Source organism: Rhinolophus sinicus, linkage group LG01, assembly GCF_036562045.2.
Source record: "Rhinolophus sinicus isolate RSC01 linkage group LG01, ASM3656204v1, whole genome shotgun sequence".
NCBI classification, from domain to species: Eukaryota; Metazoa; Chordata; class Mammalia; order Chiroptera; family Rhinolophidae; genus Rhinolophus; species Rhinolophus sinicus.
Window position 1 is genome coordinate 117,121,076 of NC_133751.1, and position 20,978 is coordinate 117,142,053.

The window sequence follows — 20,978 nt, forward strand, 5'->3', positions numbered from 1 at the left end:
GCAACAGTTTTGCGGTACTCAAAATCACCCTCTCATCTCAGAGTCCATCTGCCTAGCACAGCTTGAATTTGCCAATTCAACGGCTACTTCTTCTGGCAACCTTGATACCTGTTCTCCAGATCCCTCTCCCTGAAAGACAGAATTCCTCCCACCCAAATTCTGTTATAAACGATTCCTCCCCCTCTAGTTTCTGTTTTTTCTTTCTGAGACTTGTATTAGCTGGACATTGGACCTCATAGATTGATTATCTAATTTTATCTTTTTTTCCTTTTTCTCATCTCTGTGTGGTGGTTTGTTTGTGTGTGTGTTTGTTTGTTTAATACTTCTGTCTGGGAGATTTCTGAAACTTTATCTCCCAACACTTCAATGGAATTTTTAAATTCCTGATATCATGTTATTAATCTCCAATAACTCTTTCTTATTCTCTGGCTTTTCTTTTTTACATACCACCCTCTTCTTGTCTGAGAAAAGCAATACTTGATCCATTTAATTGCAGTAGTATTCTAAGTAGTCTTCTGCTTCCCACCGTGTGTCTTTGCACACTTCATTTTTCCTGTGGTTTTTCTTTGCTTTTGTTTGGAATTTTTGCTATTGCTTTTGTCTCTTGGTCACATTAGAAATACTTCTCATACGCCTGATGGCTTTCGGCTGCCCATAATCCAGCCTGGGACACTCAGAAGCTGGTTGGACAAGTGGCATGGAAGGGCAAAGCTTACCAGCTGTGGAGTGAAAAGGATCCCCTTGGTTTTTTCTTTACTGAAGAGTAAGGAGTTTGCTTTGCTTCGATACACATTGCAGCTAAGAACTGCTGCCCCACAGATGGCTTCTCTTTCTGTTTTCCCAGGCTTTGGCTGAAACTATCTCTATACCCTCTATCTCACTGGGGTGGGAGTAGCTGTCTAAGCCCCTCTGGCTTGGTCAGCATGAGACCGCTGCCAGTTTATGTGCCATGGAAAAGATGCATGTTCCGTAGGCTCCCCATGGCTGACCACTTCCATGTGGAAAAGTGATTCAGGTTTTATACATACCTAACCCTTTCTTGGTGCTGTTCTCTCCTGACCTCTCAAATTTCTGACTGTTGAACTATTTCGTACAGGGTAAACGCCATCAGGAATGCTGAGCACCAGCCACAAAGCAGCACAACCATACGAGTATTTCTGATCCTCACAACCCTCCCCAAGGAGCATCTTCAGAGAAAGATATTATCTGAGCCATAGAGCCAAAGCCTGAGTTCTTGCCATGGCAGGCCCTCGCCTTATCCTGCAGAATTTACTTCTGTTCTGCAAAGAGAATGTGGTTCCCAGGGGGACAAGGCATCAGCGTTCCATGTGGAACTGCCAAGCAGGGTGGCAGGGGCACAGAGCGGAAACCCCACAAGATGCTGCTTCTCCTGCTCGGCTCTCTCCTGCCTGCCGCTGAGGCCAGTGGGAAGAACTGTCTGCACTGCTGGCCAGAACTGCCTGCGTTGATTGACTATGACCTGCAGGTTCTTTGGGGCACCCCAGGGCCACCTTCAGAGCTCTCCCAAAGCCTCCACTCCCTGTTCCTAGAGCCTCAGGTCTTTCGGGAACCCTGGTATCTTGGTAAGGCACAGCCTGGAGACCAGGGACCAGGCCCCTTTTTACTTCCCTGAGATTTTACTTGCCCTGAGATTTTCCTTCCCTGATTTGCTTTCCTTTCATATCCCCTTCTCAGGTCAGGACCATTTGGAAGAAGAAGCAGCCAAATTATTCAATCACATAGATTTAGCCATTAAGACATTTCGAGATGGTGAGAAAGCCCGATGTCCCATGGTCCCCAAGTTTGTGCTGACAAAGCCTCGTTCTCCAAAGTGCTACAGAGGACCCACTGGGTCTGGGGTGTGGAGATGTTGTGAAAGGTGGGGCAGTTACAGCATCTATCTGTGTGCTGTTTATGGAGTTTGTGTTTGAAAAAAACTGGTTTGAATTCCCAACTTTGAGGAAGCTATGTAATTTATTTGACCTATGAGATGTGGGTGGCCAAAGCAGCCTTTCCCTCCTACCCTACCCAGATAAACCGTTACTTCTGGAAGAGGTTCGTGTCCAGAAGCAGCTATTTCTCGACAGGCTGAATGAAATATCTGAGGAGCTGAAGGAGAAGGGTGAGAGGTGGGGCTGGCCCTGCCCACACTCAGCCCTCCACATCCCTCCAGCACCGAGGAGGAGGGCAGAGTGCAGTCAGCGGCCCTTCCCAGACCCCCCTGGAGCCCCCTTCCCTGACCATGTACCGGGTGCCTGTCCACTCCTTCTACCTGCATTTCCTGCTCACACCCCAACCGCTCCTGGCTCTGGCGGCCTCCACAGCACCTCAGTTTCTCTCCCATCTCACCCTCCTGGGCAGCCTGCAACAACTCTTGTGGTGAGTATCTTTGGGGACCAGGAATGGGCGAGGGGTGAGGAGCACCGGGCCCACTCTCAGCGTCCTGCCCATCCCCTCTCACAGACCCACGCTCCACACTGGAGGTCATCAACTGTGCCAACTGCAGGGCACACTTCCTCACCTGCAAAGAGCCAACTCTCTGCCCAGGTCAGTGGCCAGAGGCCCATGTGGCCTCCAGCCGCCCCCACCCCACCCCCATCCCAGGTCTGTTGTGGCCTCCTCCTGGATAATCTTCTTCTTCTGTTGAACCCTGAGCTCTTCTTGCTCTCTGTTGTCCCTGGGGAAGGTGCACCTCCCGAGATTTCTCAATTCCACATGTCCAGCTTCACAGCCATAGAGCCACCTGCCTCTAGAACCTCTCCCTCGGGGCCTCAAAGCCAGCATGCTGGAGACATGTCCAAACCCATCTCCACCCCGCACATCTGCTCTTCCCTCAGGCCCCTCTTAGCAAACAACCCCACTCAAGACCTCAGTTTCCTAAACCAGGAATTGTCCTTCCCCTTTCTCAGTGCATGTGATCACCAAATCTTATGAAATAATTCTTGAATGTGTTGCCATATTTTCATTCCAGCATCTACCTCTCTTCTTCAGGCATCCTCATCCCCCACTCGCGTTATAGCACCAACTGCCTGCCCTCCCTGCCCCTCCTGGCTACATCTTACTCAGCAACCAAAGAACTTTGTCTCAGGAGAAAATCTACCTATGACACTCCCTGCTTATAACCTTCATTGGCTCCCAATCGCCCCCAGATAAAGTCCACCCGCCTCAGGAGGCCCTCTGTGAGCAGCTCCTGCTCACCTCTGCACCCCTGGACTCCCCAGCCACACTGGACAGCTTCATGCTTCTGTCCTTGAACAGTCCGTGTCCTTTGCCTGGAACACAGTTTTGCAGCTTGACAATCTGAACTGAATTTCTACTGTCTTTATATTCCAGCTGGTAGTCTCTTTTCTAAGAAGCTTTCCCTGACCCGCTCCCACCCCCGAGGCTCATCAGCCCTCCTCAAGATTACTCCTTCTCTGCCCCATTCTATCCCGCTTCCTTTGGACACCACACCATAATCGTTTGCCTGTCTCCCTCCTAGAGAGCAGGGATCAGGTCTCATTCATCTTTGTGTATGCTGGGCACACACTAGGTGCTCAGCAAACAAGTGACTGAGTGGATAACTAAAATAAAGAAAGAGTGTGGCTTTCCCTCTGAGCTAAGATGGCCCTGACTTCTCCACAAACACCTGGCTTCTCCTTTCACACCCGCAGCTGGGACCCAGAGGAGCGCCGTGTGGGCAGTGAGCCTCGGCACTGCCCTACCCCTGGCAGTCCTAGCTGGAGGAAGGTGAGTGACTTCTCCCGTCCCCAGCAACCCCAAGGAAAACACACCTATTCCTTGACAGGCCCTTGTCTACTCTGTTTCCTGACCCAGATATTACATTTTCTGGCGCAAGAAGAAGGAGGAGGAGAAGGCAGAAGAGGTACTGGGGAGAAAACTCTTGCCCGACTCTAGGGTTCCCAAGGAGGGGATGCCGGGTCTGCCCTGGGGGTAGGAAGACTGGAGGCCCCAACTCTGCCTCTTGGGGTCTGGCATCCAGAGCAAAGGGGGAGTGGGGTGGGGACTCAGAATGGCCACCCATTACCCACCCTGAGTGTCAGTAGACATACTGGGGCCCAGGGGCCCAGGACACAGAGACAGCAAAGCTCCAGGTCTTCCACCTGTTCCACAAAGTGCCCTCCACCCCTAGTTTTCATTGTCCCTCTATAGACCCCTTCTCCACCCTTTGCCACCTGCTCTCTGACCAGCATGGACTATCAAGATGGCCCCCTTGCCCTCAGCTTCTGGTTGGGATTGACCAGCAGGAGAGAGGGTTGGAGGTGAGGACCTGTGGGTGGTCAGGGTAGACATCACTACTCTTTCAGCAGGGACCAGGCAGGCCGCTTGTCTCCAACAACTGAACAGAAGTCCCAAAGCTGTCAGAAAGCTCTCTTGTCTCTGGGTTCCAGTAACGCTCCCTACCCTGAGGCTCTTCCAACCTGGGGAGCTCTGAGGACGAGGAGACTGCACTCTCATGGTTTTCCTACACCCACGCCTTATAAATTCCTTCACTAAAACATCCTCCGAGTGTTCTGATTGACTGCACCAGCTGCTTCCTGCTGGGGCCTGGCCAAATGCTGCCAGCACTGTGGTCTCCCCCAGGTAGCCCCGCAGGGACTGTCCCATCACCTCCCCCTCTCCCTGCCGGCCCACCTCCATCCCCTTCCTACTCCCCTGGCCCAGCAGTGATAGCTCCACAGGCTCACACCAGCCTCACCTAATTCCAACACCAGAGATGAGGGCAGGGGTGGCCTGCATCTCAAGGGGTCCTAATGTCTGGGTGTCGAGCAGAGGTAGTGAGAGGCCAGCCGCAGGCCCAGCAAGAGCAGAGACTAGCGTAAGATCACCAGAAAATAGGCTCCATGTCACATCAACAGCCTTTGTCCATGTCCTGGCCAACATGTCTACCCTGGGGACACCCAGGTCCCTAGAAGGTCACTGGTGCTGCCAGCAGTGAGGTTTCCCCAGCTTGGCCCATGGGACTTTGCCTCCTTCTGCTCTATCCCCTTCCATGTCCCTTTTCTGGTTGACCCCCAAGGCCATGAGGTTAAATGTGTCCCCAAGACCCAACTCTGCTTCTTCCCCTCAGCCCTGGGCCCCTTCTCACTGATTTTCTGGGCCTCTCAGCCTTAGCCCAGGCTCTGCCCTGACACTAAATGGGACCTCCCTAGCAACCTTGAGGCTACCACCAGGTTGAGCGCTGTGCTCAGCAGGTCAGCACCTGGGGGCTGAAAGAGAGCAGATCTGAGGCCAGAGCTACAGATTGGTGCCCAGAGCCTGGACTCAAATCCTGGCTCTGATGCTAAAGTTCTGGGTTCCCCTCTGTATCTCAGTCCCCCTGCCCCCAACACAGCGAGGAGGATGCGACACTTTCACCAGGTTGGTATGTCCTGACCCTGGAAAGCACTGGGTGTACTTGCCGTCCCGTATTTGCTCATGCTATGGGTCCATGCCCTTCCCCTTCTGCATCCACTGTCATCCTGCTGGGCCCCACAGCCCAGATCCTAAAGTATGGCTTCTGGTTCCTTCGGCCAGCTGGTGCTCCGCCCTCAGAGCTGGAAGCAGGCTGACCTCAGCAGCACCATCCAGTAATAAAGGCCACTTCTTGGGAAGACACAGAGAAACAGCAGGGGACTGAACCGAGACATGAACAGCCTGCAGCCTGAGCAGGGAGTTCCATGGCCAAGGCCAGCCGGGGTCCCCAGCCATGGGTATCTCCAACTCACCCAGCCAGGGATCCAAGAAGGCCTCCCTGAGGTGTGTCTTCACCTGAGAAAGGCTGAGAAGGCAGGAAGGGAGGGAGAAGTATTTTCATGGAGGGTTCAGTGTTGCAGAGGAGTGGAGATATGAGAGACATTGATAGGTCCAGGCAACTCCGAGAAATGCGGTATGGCTCAGGGAGAGGCCTGGGTGAGAGGGTGGTGAGAGGCTCCTAAGCCTGTGCAGGCCCAAAGGAAGCAGAAGAGAAGAACCCTGGGACAGCAGATGGGCAAGAGGCCTGGGAAAGAGGGAGTGGAAGATTTTGCCAGCAGCAGGCCTGAGACCCAGGGAAGACAGAGATACGGAGTAGGGAAGGGTGGTGTGCGGGGCCAGGCGTGGCTGCATGTACTGGGAGCTGAGATGCCCCTTCCACCCAACTCCATAGACCTTCCCTACCTCACACAGCTGGGGAGAGGTCCATAGATGTAAGGTCCATAGATGTAAATCATAAACTACGCCAAGGACATAGCTATGGCCATAGGGTGAGGACATACTCATAACCACTCAGAGTGACTGGGCCAGAGCCCCCAGGCAGTAGTCATGGGCCTTCAGGAGACAGTGGCTCTCTCTGTGTGTCTGTGAAAGCTGGTTGCATCCGGGACACAGGAAAAGGCAGGCTTTTGTGGCAGTGATGTTGTTTTCCTATTTGTATTTAAGTTGGTACTTAAACCATTACCTCAAAAGTACCCAGAGCAACAGTTTTCTGATGCAGGCAGTAAAATTAGAAAGAAAACTCTGGGTAAAATGTATATGAAGTATGAGTTTGTGTGTTTGTCTGTCTGTGTGCATTTCTTATCAACAAATGTTTCTATTATTTCAGGTATGTTTTATGAAAACAAGATATTGAGTTCTGCTAGAGTAGAAAGATTAAGAAATTTTGAGTCAGGTAAACCTTGGTAAAACATAGGTTCTGAATGACTTCTGCTTCTGGCTATGACAGAGAGGTTTATAGCAGACCGAGACTCCTGCCAAGGGCAACTAAAAATAAAATAAGTCAAAAGAACAAAACAAAATACAAGTCTGTTGTAGGCACCAGAAGAGGTAGGTATGTCCTGCGCGTCCAAGGTCCCAGGGAAGGCGAGCTCTCTGCGGTGACATGGTGGCCTACAGCACACTATCCCTTCAGCCACCAGAACTTCAGCAGCATGGGCTGGCAGGCTTGGGGGCTGGGATGAGGACGACCTCTGAGTTCACAGAAGCCAACAGAGCTCTCTGCGATACCACGGCACTGAGGAGACAGAAGGGGAGAGGTCCAAAGGCCTGAAAGGAGGGAGGTGCAGAAAAGTCAGATAAACCACAGCATCTGTTTCCTGCCCCGTCCTTCAAGATGCCTGCCTATTGTTAACAGCCCAGGGCTTCAGACAAAGAAACCAAACAAAGAATCTGAAATGCAATTTATCAGAGATTTGTATGCTAGGGAAATAAAAATTGGAGTTCTTGACCCACATAGGAAGACACGCTTTGATAAATTCTCCAGGTTATTGGCCGGACAGGCAATAGCCTAAAAGAGGGGGTGCACCAGAGGCAGACCACTCCTTACAAAGTTTGGAGCTCAGCCTCAAGGTACTGAAGCCTCTGACAAAATTAAAAAGACCTATTCTTATTCCATGTCACTGCTAGACGGTAGAGTAAATATTTTCTGGAAGAAAATAATGTCATTTAGAGCCACGACTATGTTTCATTTACAATGCCCAGTATTCATACAAATATTAACAGGCATACTGAAAACAGGATCAAGAATAAAATAAGACAATAGAAAAAAGCCTACAAGTGATTCAGATATCAGACTTATCTGATGTAAATTTTAAACTAAGTGTGGTTTAGGTATCCAAAAATATTTTTCTAGCTTTATTGAGATAAAATTGACATAGAACATTGTGTTAGTTTAAGGTTTACAACTTTTTGATTAGATATATATTGCGAAACAATTACCACCACAGTATTAACTATCATCCCTAAGACACAGCATAATTTCCTTTTATTTTTGGTGACAACAGTTAACAGCTACTTTCTTAGGAACTTTCAAGTATATAATACAGTATTATTAACTATAATCACCATGCTGTACATTAGATCCCCAGAACTTATTCATCTTATAACTAGAGGTTTATATCCTTTGACCAGTATCTCCCCATTCCCTCCACATCCTAGCCACTGGCAACCACCATTTTACTCTGTTTCCATAAGTTCGGCTTCTTTAGAATCCACATGTAAGTGGATTTCTGTCTGACTTATTTCACTTAGCATAATGCCTTCAAGGCCCATCCATGTTGTCACAAATGGCAAGATTTTATTATGTTCATGATTGAATAATATTCCATTGTATATGTGTACCACATTATCTTTATCCATTCATCTATCAATGGACACTTAGGTTGTTTTCATATCTTGGTTATTGTAAATAATGCTGCAGTGAACATAAGATCTCTAACAATTAAGTATGTGAACTTATTGCAACGATGTTGCTAACCTTCTTTTGATATCAGAGGGATTATTCACTATGAACTTGTACCAACTGGACAAACAGTCAACCAAGTTTATTATTTGGAAATGCTGAAAAGGCTGTGTGAAAAAGTTGGACAAAAATGACATGAACTTTTCGCCAATAATTCATGGCTCTTGCATCACGACAATGCACCAGCTCACACCGCACTGTCTGTGAGGGAATTTTTAGCCAGTAAACAAATAATGGTATCGGAACACCCTCCCTACTCACCTGATCTGGCCCCCAGTGATTTATTTCTTTACCCAAAGATAAAGGAAATATTGAAAGTGAGACATTTTGATGACATTCAGGACATCAAGGGTAATATGACGACAGCTCTGATGGCCATTCCAGAAAAAGAGTTCCAAAATTGCTTTGAAGGGTGGACTAGGCACTGGTGTCAGTGCATAGCTTCCCAAGGGGAGTACTTCAAAGGTGACCATAGTGATATTCAGCAATGAGGTACGTAGCCCTTTTTCTAGGATGAGTTCGCAAATTTAATTGTCTGACCTTTCATATGGGTACATATATCTTTCCTCACCAGTGTTTTTATTTTCTTTGAATAATTTCCCAGAAATGAAACTGCTAGATCACATGGTGCCTCCATTTTTAACTTTTTGAGTAACCTCCATACTGTTTTCCGTAATGACTGCATTAATTTACTTTCCCACTAACAATGCACAAGGGTTCCCTTTTCTCCACATCCTCACCAATATTTTTTTATAATAGCCATCCTAATAGTTATGATGTAATATCTCATTCAGCATTTTTTGCAAGGCAGGTCAAGTGGAATTGATCTCCCTCAGCTTTGGTTGTTAGGGAAAATCGTTATCTTGCCTTCATTTCTAAAGGACAACTTTGCTGGGTAAGATGTTCTTGGCTGGCAGTCGTTTTTTTGTGTGTGTGTTTTTTTTCAGCACTTTGAATATATCATCTTACTCTGTCCTGGCCTTCAAGGTTTTTGCTAAGAAATCTGCTGATAGCCTTTGGGGATTCAATTGTATGAGAATGTTTTTCTTGCTGATTTTAAAATTCTCTCTTTATTTTTGATTTTTGACAGTTTTATTATTATGTGTCTTGGGGAAGGTCAATCTTAGGTTGACTCATGAACTTCAAGAATTTGGACATCCAAGTCATCCCCCATCTTTGAGAAGTTCTCAGCCATTATTTCTTTGAAGAAGCTTTCTACCTCTTTCTCCCTCTCTTCTCCTCCACAACTCCAATGATGTGTATGATGTTTCTCTTAAAGGTATCCCGTAAGTCCCATAGGTCTTCTTGATTCCTTCTCATTCTTCTTTTTTTCCCTTTTTTGCCTCTCTGATTGGATAATTTCAATTAACCTGTATTCAAGCTCACTGATTCTTTTTTCTAATTATTCAAGTCTGCCTTGAAGCTCTCTATTAAACGTTTCAGTTTAGTCATTTTATTCTTCAGTTCTAAAATTTCTGGGGGTTTTTTAATGTTTTCTATCTCTGTTGAACTTCACATTTTGTTCTTATATTGTTTCCCTGATTTCACTAAATTGTTTGCCTGTATTCTTTTATAACTCTCTGATTGTGTTTAGAACAATTATTTTTAATCCTGTCAGGCAGTTCATGGATCTCCATTTCTTGGGGTTAGTTACTAGAAGTTTACTTTGCTCCTCTGGTGGTGTCATGGTTTTTTCTGATTCTTTGTGATCTCTGTAGCCTTGCATAGGTGTCTGCTCATTTGAAGGAGCCATTGTCTCTTCCAGATTTATAGATTGAGTTTGGTAAGGAAAGATCTTCACTTAGGGGCAAGTTGGAGTGTGCTGTGAATCAAGTCTAATGGCTCAGGATGCCAAATTCGAGATTATGTGGTGGGACCAGGTGGGGAGGGCATGGAGACCCATCACCTTCGGATAATGGGGTCCACAGTACTTACAACTGTATGATCCTGGTGATCACGGCAGGGGTTCTGCAGAGGCTTTAAGGGCTGTTGGGATCCTCAGCAGCACCTCCACATACAGGTGATGTCACTCACTCAAAAACATTTAAGATGCCTTTTCAACAAAGGTGATGGAGCAATTGGTCATTCATGGGCAAATATGAGCCTGAAATTAAGTCTCACACATTAAAAAAAATAACTTAAAGTGGATCATGAGATTAAAGGTAAAACGTAAAACTATAAAACTTTTAGTATAAAACATAGGAGAAAAATCTTCAGAATCTAAGACTAGGCAAAGAATTCTTAGATAACACCAAAGCACAATTCATGAAAGGAAAAACTGATAAATTTAACTTTATCAAAATTAAAAAATTGCCCTATGAAAGGCCTGTCAAAAGGATGAAAAGACAGGCTACAGACTCCGAGTAAAGATGTGCAAACCACATATCTGACAAAGGACTGGTATCAAGAATAAATAAAGAATTCTCAAAACTCAGCAGTAAAAGCCAAACCCAATTTTAAAAATGCGCAAAACATATGAAGAGACATTTCACAGAAGAGGATATAGAAGTGCAAAATAAGCACTTGAAAATATTCAATATCATTAGGCATAAGGAAAATGCCAATAAAAGCCACAATGAGAAACGAGCGCACGCCTATCAGAGGGTACACTGGCACGCTACACTGACAGCACCAGGTGCTGGTGGGAATATGGAGCAAGTAGATTTCGTATGAGGTCTGACAATTAAGTTCACAAACTCATCCTAGAAAAAGAGCTATATACCTCATTGATGAATATCACTACAGTAACCTTCCAAGTGTTCCCCTTGGGAAGCTATGCACCGATGCCAGCACCTAGTCCACCCTTTAAAGCAATTTTGGAACTATTTTTCTGGAATAGCCATCAGAGCTGTCGTTGTATTACTCTTGATGTCCCGAATGTCATCAAAATGTCTTCCTTTCAATATTTCCTTTATCTTTAGGTAAAGAAAGAAGTCATTAGGGGCCAGATCAGATGAGTAGGGAGGGTGTTATTTGTTTATTGTTTATTTGTTATTTGTTTACTGGTTATAAAACTCCCTCACAGACAGTGCCATGTGAGCTGGTGCATTGTCATGATGCAAGAGCCATGAACCGTTGGAGAAAAATTCATGTTGTTTTTCTCTAATTTTTTCATGCTGCCTTTTCAGTACTTCCAAATAGTAAACTTGGTTAACTATTTGCCCCATTGGTACAAATTCATAACGAATAATCTCTCTAATATCAAAAGAAGTTTAGCAACATCATTGCAACAAGTTTGTGAACCTAATTATCAGACATTGTCCAATGCTGGGGGTAAGGTACGACAGTACAGCCACCCCGTGTGAGGGGTCAGGGAACAGGGTGTGTGCTCACAGACCTGCAGAATCCACAGGTTTCTGAGTGAGTTCACTGGCAGGGCTCCCGGGCCACCTTCCTCTTGGCCACTAGGCAGAGTCTACCGATGTTCCTGTTGATGAGTAGGGGAGCCTTGTTACACAGGCTTTTCTCAGAATTTGGTGGTGTTCTTATATATTTCTGAGCCTGACTGGTCAGTTTGGCTCAGCATGGACAAGAGCCCTAAGTTCCCAGCAGAGCTGCCCTCTACCCTCCCCTTCCAATCCCCAGCAACACCTTCCACCACAGCCCTGCGGTTAACATTCTGTGGTATTAATTGATGGAAACTGTTTGACTAAGATTCCATCTCCTTGATGAAAGAGACATGTAAACAGAGAAAGAGGCATATCCACACATTTGTTTTCATTTAAAGATCTGTGTTTTTCTCTGCCTTGGGAAATTCAGAAGGCTTTCATTTTTGTTTATAGTTTGGGGATGTGAACTATGTTTATCAAAATGCCCCAGTGGAAACGGAGACCACCAGACACTTCTGGAGAATGAGCCATACTTTGCAAATACATAATGTCTTCTGCCAAGGCTGCTCTCCGGAAGTAGCAGCCATGGCCCACAGGAGAGCACTCGTTGCCTCCCCTCCCTGCCGCTCGCTGAGGATGCAGTATCCTGTGCATTGCCCACCTGGTTTACATCGTTGATGTACTCACAGCCATATTTTATGTGAGAACGTGCCTCACTCCTCACTCCCCTCCACATCCTAGCTCTTCCTTCTTCCTGCGACCTCTTATTTCTTGGCTTCAGTGTGATATGTCAAATCTCCCTCTAACTGAGAATAAGATCTCTGTATGTGAGGTAGAAGGTGGAAGCAATAGGAAGTCCCCTCCAAAAGTAAGTTGAGTCTGTTCTCAAAATTCCCAATAAAAGAAACTGATGTGGAGAGGTCAGCCCACAGCTGACTGGTAACAAACAGAACAAAGCCCCTGGCTCTTTGTCCAGTGCTCTTTTCACTGAGCCATGAGCCCTTCTTCAGGTGTAATGGAGTGTCTATTTCTATCTGCAAGCTATAGAAACCAAGAACCCTAGGCCTGAAAGGGCCCAGGGTGTGTTTCTTTCTGGAGTTACTGGTACACCTCCACTGACTTGAGAAGAACAGTGAAAGGGATAAAGTGACTCTGGGAAGCAGGGTTTGCTTAAATTTCTAGAACTTTCTAACTTGTGAGGACCAGTCCATCCTTGTTGAAACAGCGAGTTGAGTGGTGGGCGATGGAGCAGTCAGCCCAGGAAGCAAATACCAATTCCATAGAAGAAGCAGTATTGAATGTGTCACTTATTGGACAACTAGCATGTGCCCGGCACTTGACCAGCATTACCCCCTTTCAATCTTCACCATCACCATGTGAGCTGTGGCCCATTACCCCCATTTTGATGATGGGAAATCCAAAGTTCAGCAAGGTTGGGTCACCTGCTCGAAGTCACACAGGTGGTCAGTGAATGAGCTGGGTCTGTGCCAACCCAGAGCCCTTGCTTCTTCTACTGTAGCACATTGCCTTCACCACTGGCTCCCCAACAATGGGACAGCTGTCTCCAAGACACTAAATGCTCTCCCAGGAAGTGTCGGGCAGAGTTGGGATGGACTTGGGAACTGTGAGCTCCCTTTGACTGACCCTCAGGTACTGCAGTTAAAGGCACAGGTGCTACAGCCGGATAAGGAGGGTTCCATTCTAGTTCCATCACTCACTAGCTACATGATCCTGGACAAGTTACTTAACCTCTGCTGACTGCCACCTCCCCAGAGATGGTCAAAATAACCTGTCAATCAAGCAAAGCCGGGTTCATTGCTCCCGGCAGTGAAGGGAGCCACGGTCTTCTTAGACTGGTGTCAGAGGGGAACGGCAAAAGTTCAATATTTATAAGGTAGGGGTGGTCTGGTTCAAGGTAGATCTTCCAGTGCAGGGGCCTCAGTGGCATGGGACAGAATTCATGATATAATAGGCTTGGTGGACACAAGAAGGAGGCTGTGAAACAAGTCCTGGGAGTAGAAACAGTCATTTGATGAGCTCGCTCTATTTTTCTTAGAAGGGGCTATTTACACTTTTGAGGGAAAGTCAATTGCCCAGATAAACAGATTTTCAGGAAGTTTCTGAGACAAATCATAGAGTTATTTGCAACTTCATCTTCCTGAGCAAGCATGTCCTGCAGTAGTAAAGTCACTCAGGGCTGAATGTCTCACAGTAGAGTCTCAGTGACGCAGACAGTAAGCTGTGGGTGCAAATGATTTCTATTCTCACCTGTTCCTCAGTGTCTTCATCAGCACATTGAGGAGAATGGTGGTGCCTGCTTCTTGGCATTGACATGAGAAGTAAGATTATATGTATAAAGGACTTAGACCAATATCTGGTGCTTAGTGCATCCATCAGCTAGAGACACCATAACAAGATACCACAGACTGGGCAGCTTAAACAGTAAACATTTGTTTCCTCACAGTTCTGGAGCTTAAAAGTCCAAGATCAAGGCGTTGCCAGGGTTGATTCCTTCCAAGGCCTCTTTTCTTGTTTCGTAGATGGCCATCTCTTCCCTGTGTCTTCCTTCTGTGCATATCTGTGTCCTAATATCCTCTTTTTTATAAGGACACCAGTCATATTGGATTAGGGCCCACCCTAATGACTTCATTTTACTTAATTACCTTTCTAAACACCTACCTCCAAATATAGCTGCATTCTGAGATACTAGGAGATAGGGCTTCAACATAAGGATTAGGGCCAGGGCGGGGGTGGGTTAGGGTGGGGGGCATAATTCAGTCCATAACAATAAGAATTGATTAATATTATCATTATTATTATTGGATGTCTCAGCTGTCATGTCTCCAAAGAGCTAGACTAAGCTCCAGCCAAGCCGGGCTATTTTTCATTTCTCACTGCCCATTTCCTCTCTGACCTCCTAGCTGGGTAATTCCTACTCATTGTTGAGAGCTCTGCTCAACCCCTTTTTTCTCTATGAAGCCCTCCCTGGGTGCCCCAGACCAGGGCAGACTCCTGCCATACACAACTTTCCGCAGCCCCCTTCTGCTCCAGCACCTACCACCACTGAAACGCAGTAAGGGTGGGTCTACTGGGTGTTGTCTGTCGGCACCACAGAATGTGGAAAGCAGGCTCCTGCCTGCCTCCCTTTGTGTCTCCAGCCACCAGTTCCAGCGCTGACAGATGCTTGCTTAATATTTTTTGAGTAAATGAATAATATGAATAAATGAATAAATTTTACTGATTGTTTTGCACTAAGTTATTTAAATTCACTCTTCAATTCATACAAACACATGTCACCATTCAGCCCAAAGGTCAGAGAAGGAGCAGTGCGGAGGATACCTGACTGCAGAAACTTGAACCCTGGTTTTGGATAGGAGGGGAACTCTTACACCTCAATTCCTTCCCCAGGTGGGTGTGACATCCATCTGTGAGCCAAGGGCAGGGTGTTAGGCAGCCAGCCTTCTGTTCATGGTCAAATGATGGGTGAAGCCAGAAAAAGACCTCCCCCACCACTGTGGAAACAAGCCCTCAGCCCCAGAAGCTGTTGAAGTGTGGTTTTGTTCTTTATTTGGGTCACAGGCATTTTGTCTTTTTTCCAGCTCTCTTCCTCAGCTTCCCTCATGTCAGCAGCATAGCCCTGAATCCCTTCATCCAATTTTTGCTGCCCTACTCTCCCCGCCCCCACTCCTAAGGGAAGAGACCCCACACAGCCAGGAGGGAAAGCAGTGCTCAGTGTGGCTGCTGCATAGAGGTGCCCACTCCTACCTCCAGCTCTATGGCTCACACTAACCTGGGTCTGCTACTCCATTCAGTTCCTTAATTGCCTGCAAGCTGCTTCCTGGAGGCAGCCAGTCCCTCCTGCCCACCCTCACCTCACGCCTGTCTCGCCACACGGCCTTCTTCCTGCCCAGAGCCCCCAGAATGTTTGAGTTGTTCACTTTAAAGCCTCACTTAAGATGGACCTTAGCTCTCTGGTCTGTGTGTGTGAAGTCTGCCCCCTTCCCTGTCTCGGTCAGCTCGGGATACTATCACAGAAGACCATCATCTGGATGGCTTACACAACAAATGTGTATTTCTCACAGTTCTGGAGGCTGGAAGTCCAAGGTGAAGGCGACCTGTGTCTGGTGAAAGCTCACTTTCCGGGTTGCAGACGGCTGCCTTCGTATGTGCTCACATGGCTGAGAGAGAGCAAATTCTCCCACGTCTCTTCTTAAAAGGGCGCTAATCCCACTCATGACCTAACACCTGCTAAAGGCCCCACCTCCTAATACCATCACATGGGGCATTAGGATTTCAATATAAGAATTTGGGGGTGGGGGACACTCCCAAATATTCAGCCTGTAGCATTGCCCCTTCTGAAAATCAGAGTGGCATTGGCCCACCCCAGCACCATGGCACTTTTCCTGCACTCCAGGCTACTGGTGGTGGCTCCAGGCTCTCACTGGCCAGGCACCAGCCACTTGGTACTGAACACTGGTGCTCTCCCAGAGGAGTGGCCCAGGTGCTTCCCACAGACTTCACACCTGTGCAGGTGCAGACACAGTCTCCTCAGCAGGCATATCAACACGCACCTGGATGGCTGCTTCTGCCTGACTGTGGTGACTGTCAACTTGGCTGGGCTGACCTCTGTTTCCCAGAATTCCCTTCGCTGATGCCTCTCATTACGATGGGCCACAGGAGATAACCCTGAATGAGATGTGAAGGGCAGAAGCACAGCAATGACCTTTTTGCTGCTTACACTCAGAAGGGAGACGCATGTGCTTTTGCAGCACCCACCTGTCATCACTGATTTGCTTTCTCACATCATCAGCATCGGTGGCTGGGCCTGAGCTGCTGCACCTTCCTGGGTCCTTCTCCAGTCCAGGTGTAGCTGTAGCTCAATGACCAAGGCTACCTGTCTCTGGTAGGACACCCACATCATCAAGGTTGGGGGCAGTTGGTTCTGCTGTTCTAATTGAGTCCTGGCTGACTGACACGCTAGCCAAAACCACCAGAGAAACGAGCATAAACCCAGCACCAGCTCTTCGTGTACAGTCAGAACCTTGTCTGCCAAGCAGCCCCAGCAAGAGGCCTCTCTCTGAAGGCCAGTGTAGGTGGGGAAGCAACACCTGGCCACAAGTGTTCAGGTGGGGTCAGGGTGATGGGGTCTGATTGGACACTCCTGGTGGCTGGTGACCTGCACCTGTGGATCCTGAGCCCATCTTCTCTGCAAACTCCAGCCAACCCTGGGGACTAAAACTCAACTCTTGTTCCCTAACACTCCTGCTCTACAGCATTCTGTGAGCCTTCCCCAAGCCCCGTCTCCACCATCAGTTCTTTGCACACATGTTCTACCAGCTGGGTCCGGCCACAGCTCTGTGCTCATCAATTGCGCCTTCCTGGAACCTCTGGGGTCAATGATTGCTTGTGTTTGGGGTTTCTACATGCCGGAAACAGCCACAGAGCTTCACCAATGTGGCCCCTAATCACTGCCATGACTGCCCAGTGAGACGGTTCCTCTTTTTATCCCCATTTTACAGACGGGGAAACTGAGGCTTAGATAAGTGAAATGACTTGATCACTATAGCACAAGGAAGTGGCAGAGCTTGAGTTCAGGCCCAGGACTGGCTGCCTGCCTGAACCATTTCACCAGGCGGCCCTTCTAAGTGCTGTGCCAGATCTTTGGGTTGGTCTTCCCCTGTGTTTTCTGGGCCAACACCAGGATCCTTTAATAGATGACTGAGTTGATTCACTACATATGTATCCAGTTAGCTCCCTCTCACACTGGATGGAAATGCTGCAATCTGGATGTAGCTTCCTTACCCGCATGAGCAGATGTCAGCTGGGACACCAACACAAACCATGCCTGGCCTCGCGGGCAGCAGGCAGGAGTCCCCAGAGGAGCCTGGGACCCAGAAGGAGAAGGTGGCCAGGACAGACCTTCAACCTGAGGCCAAAGGGTGGGGGTGCCAGCTGAAAGGAGGAGTTAGAGGAGAGCCCTCCAGGCCAAGGTCAGCCTGTGCAGGAGCCTTGAGGCTGGATGACCTTGTCCTATGGGAGGAATGACTAGTATGGCTGGTGCACAACATCTGAGGAAAAGATGGGAAGAAGGAGATGGGCGGGAGTCAGAGCCCACATCATGCCAAGCTACGTGGTTTATGGTGGGACATTTGGACATTTTTGAGTGAAATGAGAAGACACTGTAGGGTTTTAGGCAGGGAAACAATATGATCTGATTTATGCCTTAAATGGCTGATGGCACAGAATAGAAACGGGAACATTAGGGTGGGAGGATGAGTGTGGCAGGTCTCCCTGAGGACAAGTAAAGAAGGACCACCTTCCTTTTTTCTGAGATGTGCAATGTTCTGAGCACATGGTCTGGGGTCCCATTAGGCCCCCTGTCCCCCTGTAAACCACCTCACCACCCCTCTGGTTGTCTAGTGAACAGGTCACTCAGGATTCAAGTTGATGGATAGGCAATTTTAAATGCCATAAATTAAAAATCTTCATGCACTGCATTGCTTCTGACAACATCTGTGGATCCACAATGCTCCAGAGAAAAATTAGAGATGTGAGGGTGTTTACAAAAAATAATTCCTAAAGTTTCTTCTGGTTTCCAATGGAGGACTGAATACATTTATCTAAATTTGCTCCCTTCTGAAACTCCAGTAAAACTATACTGAAGATTTTTAAAATCATAAACCCAGAGGGATGGGGAGAAGAGGAGATAAGACAGCAGCAATTAAACTTTGGTAGCTGGAGAGCAGAAGTAGGGAGGCAACTACGTTAACAGACCTGAGACAGCCAAATCAAAAGCCAGCAAGAGAGAAACAAGAAGACCCACCTCAGAATGCCACGGGATCCTAAAAGCCAGAGGCACAATAAACAGGAGGTCCTATATATTTTTAAACTTTTTTCCTGGAGTGACAGCACGTTTTTAATTCACATTTGCTTGAGAGCTGCTTTCTTTCACACAAAGCTGAGGTCTGCATAGGAGGAGACAGAGCTGGGAAGGGAGCCAGCTCACACCAGTGCAGGCGACTGAGAGCAGGGCTGTTGAGCCCTCCTGGTAGGAGGGGCGCCTCCTTCTCGCAGCTCCACTCCAGGCTCTGGGCTCTGTCCGTGGGACAGTTATCTTCCCCTGAGAAAAACAGTGTGTCCAAGGTCAGCTGGGAGGCTCCCCTGTAGGCAATAACAGAATGCACTGTGTGTAGAAAAATTAAAATAGTAATAAAATTCATTTTCCTTCCTATGAGTCTCCTTTACTACTCTGTGGAGACAGAGTCCCAGAGAGCAGTTTCCAGGCTTTCGACCTCATGTGGAAAGGTGCTGGCTCGGGTAGTAGTTGGCCATCAGTTGTGACTAGTTGGCCATCAGCTTAACCAGTTAGCCATTAGCCACTAATATAACTGCCATGGCTATGCTAGCAAGAGCAGATTGCGGCTAGCAAGTGGGGTTAGCAAGCAGATTAGGGATTGCGGATCGTGTTGCTCCCACTTCCTGTGTCTTGCCTGGCCACCAGCGAGATGGAGGTGCAGGAAGACCCCTTGTTGGGGTACTGGCAGGTGTTTGCTTTTGTGTCTCGTCCAGCCACCATTGAGAATATAGTGGTATGACTCCCCTATCTATGGCTCCATTGTTGTTCCTTTTTGGCCTCACCATATTCTGTGTCCACCTGCCGAGAGCGGGACCAGAGACCCTGAGTGACATACTTATACAAACACTTCACTTCTGATACTTCTGGTCACTGAATGTATAGGGGTTTCCCCATAACAAGCAATTCTCTGTGACACAAGTTGGGTGTCCTACAATTTACCTCAATTCTGACACTATCTATCCGAAGACAGTATAAGATCTCAGTCCCACAAGATTGTGTCCCCGTCCCACATTTCAGAAAACAGTCGCAAATTCAGGTTACTATTACCTGTACTTCTGACCAACCAACTATAAATGGGAGGTTCCCATGACCCCTTCCTCGGGTTTTATTAATCTGCTAGAACAACTCACAGAACTCAGGGAAACACTGACTTATGTTTACCAGTTTATTAAAGGATCTAATAAAAGATAGAGATGGACATCCAGATGGAAGAGATGCATAGGGCCAGGTACGTGGGAAGGGGCGCAGAGCTCCCATGTCCCCTCCAGGGACGCCATTCCCCCTGAAACTCCACCTGTTCGCCAACCTGGAAGCTCCTCAAATCCCAGGCTATTGAGATTTTCATGGAGGTTTCTTCATGTAGACATGATCCATTATTAACTCCATTTCCAGCCTCTCTCCACTCTTTGGAGAAGTGAGGGAGGGGGAGGGGGGACTAAACAGTCCAAGCTTCTAATATTGGGTTGGTCTTTCTGGTGACCAGCCCATTCAGGAGTCCACTCAGAATCACCTCAATAGAACAAAAGAGTACACTTATCACTTAGGGATCTGCAAGGGTTTTAAGAGCTCTGTACTGCACTGATTAAAAGTCAATCTGCTGTTATTACCGCCACGCATGGGCAATTTCAAACAATCTTGCTGATCAGATACTCCTCCCTCCGGGTTGGTCACTCTCCCCATCCCACTGGCCGCTGCTCAGACTTCTGAGGCGCTGGCAGCACCAGAGCCCTGTGCACAGTGGGTAAGGGTGAGGCAAGTGAAAGTGTTGATGCCAGTTTTCAGAAGCCTCTCCCCACTCCCTGCCCCCTGAAGACTGCTCCAGCTCCACCTCTGTGGAAGCCTGGGGTCAGGGTTCCAGGCACAGGTGAGAGTGTGAATATTGGGCCAAACAGGTGGTTAGGTGGAGGCACCCAATCCTCTGTAACCAGAATGCTGGCGGTGGGACTCTGACCCTAATGAGAACCATGTTTTTTATATTTTGTATTGCTGATGTTTTGACAACCTTGCTGACTCCAGAGGGACTGCCTTCCCTTGGCCAGCTAATTCTTAGATAGCAGCCATTGACTGGCAAGTGCACCTTTAAGGTGCAAACCAACCAATCCAGAGCCCACCCACCAACTGCCTCCTTTATGGGCTCTCACACTTGAGGGTCGCTATCTACCTGCCTTACTCACCTTAGGGTCAGATACCAGAAGTGGGGGCAGCCCCTATGCCCCAGAGCTGAGGTTATTCAAACTACCCAATCCTAAGGCTGCTTACCCTCCTTCTCCTGTGCTTCCCACAGAGACCACAATAAGGGCTCTTGCCCACGTTTTCCCCTGGCTGCTTTTTCTGACAGTCCCTGGTGCTTCCCCATGTGGCCCTGCATGCTGTGTTGTGCCTCTTGTTTTCAGGGACCCGTGAGTATAAAAAGCTTCTTCCTTCATGACAGTCATTTCTGTGTCTGCATGTCTTACTGTCCACCAGTGACTTCCTATTTCTTAACCTGGGTGGTGGATTTGTCGGTGCACATTTCATTATTTATTATTTTTTATTGAGATATGATTCAAATACCATGAAAATCACCCTCTTAAAGTATCAATTCAGTGGTCTTAAT

The 20,978-nt window shown here is 47.6% G+C and overlaps 1 protein-coding gene across 1 annotated transcript; it reads left to right on the plus strand.

The window, feature by feature from the left end:
* Window positions 1-1,378: 1,378 nt before the first annotated feature.
* On the plus strand, window positions 1,379-5,552 carry TEX51 (testis expressed 51). The gene is made up of 8 exons (XM_074327403.1): window positions 1,379-1,583; window positions 1,696-1,770; window positions 2,033-2,122; window positions 2,362-2,379; window positions 2,464-2,547; window positions 3,654-3,723; window positions 3,815-3,865; window positions 5,336-5,552. The coding sequence occupies exons 1-8, from the start codon at window positions 1,379-1,381 to the stop codon at window positions 5,550-5,552; spliced, it is 810 nt and encodes a 269-aa protein (XP_074183504.1).
* The last annotated feature ends 15,426 nt before the right edge of the window (window positions 5,553-20,978 follow it).

Bases quoted from the DNA above. Each gene is read 5' to 3' on its own strand.
- TEX51 (XM_074327403.1), top strand. From the start codon at position 1,379: ATGCTGCTTCTCCTGCTCGGCTCTCTCCTGCCTGCCGCTGAGGCCAGT. The intron at 3,724-3,814 runs AGGAAGGTGAGT...GTTTCCTGACCC, and splicing joins CCCCTGGCAGTCCTAGCTGG to AGATATTACATTTTCTGGCG. The intron at 3,866-5,335 runs GTACTGGGGAGA...CCCCCAACACAG, and splicing joins AGGAGGAGAAGGCAGAAGAG to CGAGGAGGATGCGACACTTT.